This window comes from Haliotis rubra, unplaced genomic scaffold (assembly GCF_003918875.1).
Source record: "Haliotis rubra isolate DU_JTF1 unplaced genomic scaffold, ASM391887v1 Scf496, whole genome shotgun sequence".
NCBI lineage: Eukaryota > Metazoa > Mollusca > Gastropoda > Lepetellida > Haliotidae > Haliotis > Haliotis rubra.
Genome location: NW_025767186.1, coordinates 562,715 through 571,962, shown reverse-complemented (window position 1 = coordinate 571,962; position 9,248 = coordinate 562,715). Strand labels below are relative to the sequence as shown.

General features: G+C 44.5%; 1 protein-coding gene across 1 annotated transcript in view; it reads right to left on the bottom strand.

Moving 5' to 3' along the window:
• Positions 1–5,812: 5,812 nt before the first annotated feature.
• The window catches only part of LOC124291549 (deleted in malignant brain tumors 1 protein-like), a 28,217-nt gene continuing 24,781 nt past the window's right edge, over positions 5,813–9,248 (bottom strand). Inside the window, exon 16 of the mRNA XM_046728566.1 lies at positions 5,813–6,604. Within this exon, the coding sequence (XP_046584522.1) occupies positions 6,396–6,604 (209 nt within the window). The 3' untranslated portion in view covers positions 5,813–6,395. The remainder of the gene's footprint in view (positions 6,605–9,248) is intronic.

Sequence of the window (9,248 nt, the reverse complement as noted above, 5' to 3'; positions counted from 1 at the left end):
TCAAAAACAACGCCCGGATTCCGTACTTGTTTTCATGGTGTTACTGGTGCATCTCCAACCCAGCATGTGATATTACAACCAGGTATCTTCTGTAGTTGTTAATAGGATATGTTACTGGTGCATCTCCAATTCTGCATGTGATGTTACAACCAGGTATCTTCTGTAGTTGTTAATAGGATATGTTACTGGTGCATCTCCAATTCTGTATGTGATGTTACAACCAGGTATCTTCTGTAGTTGTTAATAGGATATGTTACTGGTGCATCTCCAATTCTGCATGTGATGTTACAACCAGGTATCTTCTTTAGTTGTTAATAGGATATGTTACTGGTGCATCTCCACCCTGCATGTGATGTTACAACCAGGTATCTTCTGTAGTTGTTAATAGGATATGTTACTGGTGCATCTCCAATTCTGCATGTGATGTTACAACCAGGTATCTTCTGTAGTTGTTAATAGGATATGTTACTGGTGCATCTCCAATTCTGCATGTGATGTTACAACCAGGTATCTTCTGTAGTTGTTAATAGGATATGTTACTGGTGCATCTCCAACCCAGCATGTGATGTTAGAACCAGGTATCTTCTGTAGTTGTTAATAGGATATGTTACTGGTGCATCTCCAACCCAGCATGTGATGTTACAACCAGGTATCTTCTGTAGTTGTTAATAGGATATGTTACTGGTGCATCTCCAATTCTGCATGTGATGTTACAACCAGGTATCTTCTGTAGTTGTTAATAGGATATGTTACTGGTGCATCTCCAATTCTGCATGTGATGTTACAACCAGGTATCTTCTGTAGTTGTTAATAGGATATGTTACTGGTGCATCTCCAATTCTGCATGTGATGTTACAACCAGGTATCTTCTGTAGTTGTTAATAGGATATGTTACTGGTGCATCTCCAATTCTGCATGTGATGTTACAACCAGGTATCTTCTGTAGTTGTTAATAGGATATGTTACTGGTGCATCTCCAACCCAGCATGTGATTTTAGACCCAGGTATCTTCTGTAGTTGTTAATAGGATCCAACAAGAATAACTTCAGCTTTCTCCTCGTTCAATTTAAAAAAGTGAATTTTCATCCAGTTGCAAACTTTATCGATGCATTTTGTAGTCTGTCAAGTTCAGTGGTAATACGGTTTGGTCTGGCAGCAATCAGGTTCTGTGTGTCATCAGCCTAGCCATGGAAAGGTATTCTGTAACTTGTGAAGATATCACCAAGAGGAATGATCGATGTACGTTGTGAAGATCAGTGGACCCAACACCGATCCTTGGGGAGCGCTATAAGACAAGGGACATGGTTTAGAATCGATGTAGATTTCCCGAATGTTACACACTGAGACCGAAGATGCAAACAGGACTTTAACCACATGACAACTGTACCTGTGACACCAAATCGGACTCTCAGCCGCTCTAGAAGGGCGTGACATGGGCGTGGTCTGTCAGCTCTTATAAGTAGTGAGATTGACATGACGTAGTTGTGGTCTGTCTACCCTTATAAGTAGAGAATATGGACATGACATGGACGTGGTCTGTCTACCCTTATTAGTAGAGAGGTGGACATGACATGGACGTGGTCTATCTACCCTTATAAGTAGAGAGGTTGACATGGGCGTGGTCTATCACCCTTATAAGTAGAGATATGGACATGACATGGGCGTGGTCTATCTACCATTTTAAGTATAGAGGTTGACATGGGCGTGGTCTATCTACCCTTATAAGCAGAGAGGTTGACGTGGGCGTGGTCTATCTACCCTTATAAGAAGAGATGTGGACATGACATGGACGTGGTCTATCTACCCTTATAAGTAGAGATGTGGACATAGCATGGACGTGGTCTGTCTACCCTTATAAGTAGAGATATGAACATTTCTACCCTTATAAGTAGAGATATGAACATGGCTTGGGCGTGGTCTATCTACCCTTATAAGTAGACAGGTTGACATGGGTGTGGTCTGTCTACCCTTATAAGCAGAGAGGTTGACGTGGGCGTGGTCTATCTACCCTTATAAGTAGAGATGTGGACATGACATGGGCGTGGTCTATCTACCCTTAGAAGTAAAGATATGGACATGACATGAGCGTGGTCTATCTACCCATATAAGTAGAGAGGTTGACATGGGCGTTGTCTGTCTACCCTTATAAGTAGAGAGGTTGACATGGGCATGGTCTATCTACCCTTATAAGTAGAGATATGGACATGACATGGACGTGGTTTATCTACCCTTATAAGTAGAGAGGGTGACATGGGCGTGGTCTGTCTACCCTTGTAAGTAATGAGGTTGACATGGGCGTGGTCTATCTACCCTTATAAGTAGAGATATGGACATGACATGGGCGTGGTCTATCTACCCTTATTAGTAGAGAGGTTGACATGGCATGGGTGTGGTCTATCTACCCTTATAAGTAGAGATGTGGAAATAACATGGGCGTGGTCTATCTACTCTTATAAGTAGAGATGTGGACATGGTATGGGCGTGGTCTATCTACCCTTATGAGTAGAGATGTGGACATGACATGGGCTTGGTCTATCTACCCTTATAAGTAGAGAGGTTGACATGGGCGTGGTCTATCTACCCTTATAAGTAGAGATGTGGACATGACATGGGCGTGGTCTATCTACCCTTATAAGTAGAGATGTGGACATGACATGGGCGTGGTCTATCTACCCCTTATAAGTAGAGATGAACATGGACATGGGTCTCTGTCTACCCTTATAAGTAACAGATGGATGGGTCTGTCTACCCTTATATGGGCGTGGTTGACATGGGCGTTGTCTATCTACCCTTATAAGTAGACAGGTTGACATGGGGACGTGGTCTATCTACCCTTATAAGCAGAGAGGTTGACATGGGCGTGGTCTATCTACCCTTATAAGTAGAGATAGGACATGACATGGGCGTGGTCTATCATGACATGGGCGTGGTCTATCTACCCTTATAAGTAGAGAGGTTGACATGGGCGTGGTCTATCTACCCTTATAAGTAGAGATATGGACATGACATGGGCGTGGTCTATCTACCCTTATAAGTAGAGATATGGACATGACATGGGCGTGGTCTATCTACCCTTATAAGTAGAGAGATTGACATGACATGGGCGTGGTCTATCTACCCTTATAAGTAGAGATGTGGACATGGGCGTGGTCTATCTACCCTTATAAGTAGAGATATGGACATGACATGGGCGTGGTCTATCTACCCTTATAAGTAGAGATATGGACATGACATGGGCGTGGTCTACCTACCCTTATAAGTAGAGATGTGGACATGACAGAGATATGGACATGACATGGGCGTGGTCTACCTACCCTTATAAGAAGAGATGTGGACATGACTTGGACGTGGTCTGTCTACCTTTATAAGTAGAGATATGGAAATGACATGGACGTGGTCTGTCTACCCTTATAAGTAGAGATATGATCATGGCATGGGCGTGGTCTATCTACCCCTTATTAGTAGAGTCTACCCTTATAAGTAGAGATATGAACATGGCATGGGCGTGGTCTATCTACCCTTATAAGTAGAGAGAATGACATGGGCATGGTCTATCTACCCTTATAAGTAGAGATATGGACATGACATGGACGTGGTTTATCTACCCTTATAAGTAGAGATATGGACATGACATGAGCGTGGTCTATCTACCCTTATTAGTAGAGAGGTTGACATGACACGGGTGTGGTCTATCTACCCTTATAAGTAGAGATGTGGAAATAACATGGGCGTGGTCTATCTACTCTTATAAGTAGAGATGTGGACATGACATGGGCGTGGTCTATCTACCCTTATGAGTAGAGATGTGGACATGACATGGGCTTGGTCTATCTACCCTTATAAGTAGAGAGGGTGACATGGGCGTGGTCTGTCTACCCTTGTAAGTAATGAGGTTGACATGGGCGTGGTCTATCTACCCTTATAAGTAGAGATATGGACATGACATGGGCGTGGTCTATCTACCCTTATTAGTAGAGAGGTTGACATGACATGGGTGTGGTCTATCTACCCTTATAAGTAGAGATGTGGAAATAACATGGGCGTGGTCTATCTACTCTTATAAGTAGAGATGTGGACATGGCATGGGCGTGGTCTATCTACCCTTATGAGTAGAGATATGGACATGACATGGACGTGGTCTGTCTACCCTTATAAGTAGAGATATGAACATGGCATGGGCGTGGTCTATCTACCCTTATAAGTAGATAGGTTGACATGGGTGTGGTCTGTCTACCCTTAAAAGCAGAGAGGTTGACATGGGCGTGGTCTATCTACCCTTATAAGTAGAGATGTGGACATGACATGGGCGTGGTCTATCTACCCTTATAAGTAAAGATATGGACATGACATGAGCGTGGTCTATCTACCCTTATAAGTAGAGAGGTTGACATGGGCGTGGTCTGTCTACCCTTATAAGTAGAGATATGAACATGACATGGACGTGGTTTATCTACCCTTATAAGTAGAGAGGGTGACATTGGCGTGGTCTGTCTACCCTTGTAAGTAATGAGGTTGACATGGGCGTGGTCTATCTACCCTTATAAGTAGAGATATGGACATGACATGGGCGTGGTCTATCTACCCTTTTTAGTAGAGAGGTTGACATGGCATGGGTGTGGTCTATCTACCCTTATAAGGAGAGATGTTGAAATAACATGGGCGTGGTCTATCTACTCTTAAAAGTAGAGATGTGGACATGGCATGGGCGTGGTCTATCTACCCTTATGAGTTGAGATGTGGACATGACATGGGCTTGGTCTATCTACCCTTATAAGTAGATAGGTTGACATGGGCGTGGTCTATCTACCTTTATATGTAGAGATATGGACATGGCATGGACTTGGTCTATCTACCCTTATAAGTAGAGATAGGGACATGACAGGGGCGTGGTATATCTGCCCTTATAAGTAGAGAGGTTGACATGGACGTTGTCTGTCTACCCTTAGAAGTAGAGATATGGACATAACATGGGCGTGGTCTATCTACCCTTATGAGTAGAGATGTGGACATGACATGGGCTTGGTCTATCTACCCTTATTAGTAGAGAGGTTGACATAAGCGTGGTCTATCTACCCTTATAAGTAGGGATATGGACATGACATGGACGTGGTCTATCTACCCTTATAAGTAGAGAGGTTGACATGGACGTGGTCTGTCTACCCTTAAAAGTAGAGAGGTTGAATTGGGCGTGGTCTATCTACCCTTAAAAGTAGAGAGGTTGACATGGGCGTGACCATCTACCCTTATAAATAGAGATATGGACATGACATGGGCGTGGTCTGTCTACCCTTAAAAGCAGAGGTTGACATGGGCGTTGTCTATCTACCCTTATAAGTAGAGATGTGGACATGACATGGGCGTGGTCTGTCTACCCTTAAAAATATAGAGGTTGACATGGGCGTGGTCTATCTACCCTTATAAGTAGAGATATGGACATGACATAGGCGTGGTCTATCTACCCTTATCAGTTGAGTGAGTGAGTGAGTATGGTTTTACTCCGGTTTTAGCAATATTTCAGCAATATTAAGGCGGTGGACACCAGAAATGGGCTTCAAACATTGTACCCATGTGGGGAATCGAACCCGGGTTTTCAGCGTGACAAGCCGACGCTTTAACCACTAGGCTACCCCACCGCCTCTATAAGTAGAGAGGTTGACATGACATGGGCGTGGTCTGTCTAGCCTTATAAGTAGAGAGGTTGACATGACATGGGCGTGGTCTGTCTTACCTTTGTAGGAATGAGGACCATATGTTTCCAGATAGGAAGGTTGTTGATGTTTCCACTTCCGATTCTAAGACAGTACAGAAGTCCCATGTTTGGTAAGTTTATTTAGGCGTCATGACAACAAATATATGAGATAATAGCACCACACTAGCCCCTTTAGAGGAGCATCTGCTTTAGCGTTTACACATGCATAAAATCTTTTCTCACTGAATCACTACTGGATACATAAACTCTTTTCAAATTCAATCATATATACAATGTGGAAAAACATGGGATGAGTGTGAGGATCTAGGCAACCGACGAAACTCGAAAGTTACGATGTTTCAGCATAAGTACTAAATACAGAACAAATATCTTAGTTAACCGTACGTTGCGAAGAACATTTTAGCAAATGCAATGCATCAAGATAAATGCATTCCTCAAGAATGACAGTGTTTTAAAGCAAAGCACGGAGTCCATGAGCAGTTAATCAATGAGCACCAAGTCCAAGTAAGCAGTGCACCAAATTAACCAGTATTTTAATCTTAATTGTGCGCCAGGTAAATAAGGCTTCAAAGTAAACTGTGCGCCAGATAAACAGTACAGGATCTCGAGATGCGCGGCTTAAGTATCTGTACAACGAGATGGACGTACGGCGAGCTGAGGAAGATGCCCTGGCACCGTTTCATCGCTAATCTCTAACTTGAGGAGGAGGTGTCATTTGCAGCATCGATACCATGTCGTTGTGGTTGTCGTAGTCGTTGTACGCTTGATTTGAGAACCAAGTGGCCTTCTTCTTTCGTGAAAACATAAACAGCGTGATCGAAACGACAACGACCGCAACAACGACACACGTCGCAATGATAGCTCCCACGTGAATTGTGCTTGAACTCTTGTGTACTGGAATACAAGAAATGGTTGTATATCCCATGTAATGTCCGTAAATCAAAGACACAACAAAAGAGAAAACCCAACATCACGTATCTTTAACAAGTACTGAATAATCCAATGCATCAAAATGAAGGACATTTTGTTACTCGAGTGACCTGATAAGTGTGTGTCATTCGTGGACGCCTACAGTACAGTCACCTGATAAGTGTGTGTCATTCGTGGACGCCTACAGTACAGTCACCTGATAAGTGTGTGTCATTAGTGGACGCCTACAGTAAAGTCACCTGATAAGTGTGTGTCATTGGTGGACGCCTACAGTACAGTGACCTGATAAGTGTGTGTCATTGGTGGACGCCTACAGTACAGTCACCTGATAAGTGTGTGTCATTGGTGGACGCCTACAGTACAGTCACCTGATAAGTGTGTGTCATTGGTGGACGCCTACAGTAAAGTCACCTGATAACTGTGTGTCATTGGTGGACGCCTACAGTACAGTGACCTGATAAGTGTGTGTCATTGGTGGACGCCTACAGTACAGTCACCTGATAAGTGTGTGTCATTGGTGGACGCCTACAGTACAGTCACCTGATAAGTGTGTGTCATTGGTGGACGCCTACAGTACAGTCACCTGATAAGTGTGTCATTGGTGGACGCCTACAGTACAGTCACCTGATAAGTGTGTGTCATTGGTGGACGCCTACAGTACAGTGACCTGATAAGTGTGTGTCATTGGTGGACGCCTACAGTACAGTGACCTGATTAGTGTGTCACTTATTGCCGCCTACAGTACAGTCACCTGATAAGTGTGTGTCATTCGTGGACGCCTACAGTACAGTCACCTGATAAGTGTGTGCCATTGGTGGACGCCAGTAGTGGACGCCTACAGTACAGTCACCTGATAAGTGTGTGTCATTCGTGGACGCCTACAGTAAAGTCACCTGATAAGTGTGTGTCATTCGTGGACGCCTACAGTACAGTGACCTGATAAGTGTGTGTCATTGGTGGACGCCTACAGTACAGTGACCTGATTAGTGTGTGTCATTGGTGGACGCCTACAGTACAGTCACCTGATAAGTGTGTGTCATTAGTGGACGCCTACAGTACAGTCACCTGATAAGTGTGTGTCATTGGTGGACGCCTACAGTACAGTGACCTGATAAGTGATAAGTGTGTGTCATTAGTGGACGCCTACAGTACAGTCACCTGATAAGTGTGTGTCATTAGTGGACGCCTACAGTACAGTCACCTGATAAGTGTGTGTCATTAGTGGACGCCTACAGTACAGTCACCTGATAAGTGTGTGTCATTGGTGGACGCCTACAGTACAGTGACCTGATAAGTGTGTGTCATTGGTGGACGCCTACAGTACAGTCACCTGATAAGTGTGTGTCATTAGTGGACGCCTACAGTAAAGTCACCTGATAAGTGTGTGTCATTCGTGGACGCCTACAGTACAGTGACCTGATAAGTGTGTGTCATTGGTGGACGCCTACAGTACAGTGACCTGATTAGTGTGTCACTTATTGCCGCCTACAGTACAGTCACCTGATAAGTGTGTGTCATTAGTGGACGCCTACAGTACAGTGACCTGATAAGTGTGTGTCATTGGTGGACGCCTACACGCCTACAGTACAGTCACCCTGATAAGTGTGTCATTCGTGGACGCCTACAGTACAGTCACCTGATAAGTGTGTGTCATTGGTGGACGCCTACAGTACAGTGACCTGATTAGTGTGTGTCATTGGTGGACGCCTACAGTACAGTCACAGTCACCTGATAAGTGTGTGTCATTGGTGGACGCCTCATTGGTGGACGCCTACAGTACAGTGACCTGATTAGTGTGTCACTTATTGCCGCCTACAGTACAGTCACCTGATAAGTGTGTGTCATTAGTGGACGCCTACAGTACAGTCACCTGATTAGTGTGTGTCATTGGTGGACGCCTACAGTACAGTCACCTGATTAGTGTGTCATTGGTGGACGCCTACAGTACAGTCACCTGATAAGTGTGTGTCATTGGTGGACGCCTACAGTACAGTGACCTGATTAGTGTGTGTCACTGGTGGACGCCTACAGTACAGTGACCTGATTAGTGTGTCACTTATTGCCGCCTACAGTACAGTCACCTGATAAGTGTGTGTCATTAGTGGACGCCTACAGTACAGTGACCTGATACAGTACAGTCACCTGATTAGTGTGTGTCATTGGTGGACGCCTACAGTACAGTGACCTGATTAGTGTGTCACTTATTGCCGCCTACAGTACAGTCACCTGATAAGTGTGTGTCATTCGTGGACGCCTACAGTACAGTCACCTGATTAGTGTGTGTCATTGGTGGACGCCTACAGTACAGTCACCTGATAAGTGTGTGTCATTGGTGGACGCCTACAGTACAGTGACCTGATTAGTGTGTCACTTATTGCCGCCTACAGTACAGTCACCTGATAAGTGTGTGTCAGTCGTGGACGCCTACAGTACAGTCACCTGATTAGTGTGTGTCATTGGTGGACGCCTACAGTACAGTCACCTGATAAGTGTGTGTCATTGGTGGACGCCTACAGTACAGTCACCTGATAAGTGTGTGTCATTGGTGGACGCCTACAGTACAGTCACCTGATTAGTGTGTCACTTGTGGACGCCTACAGTACAGTCA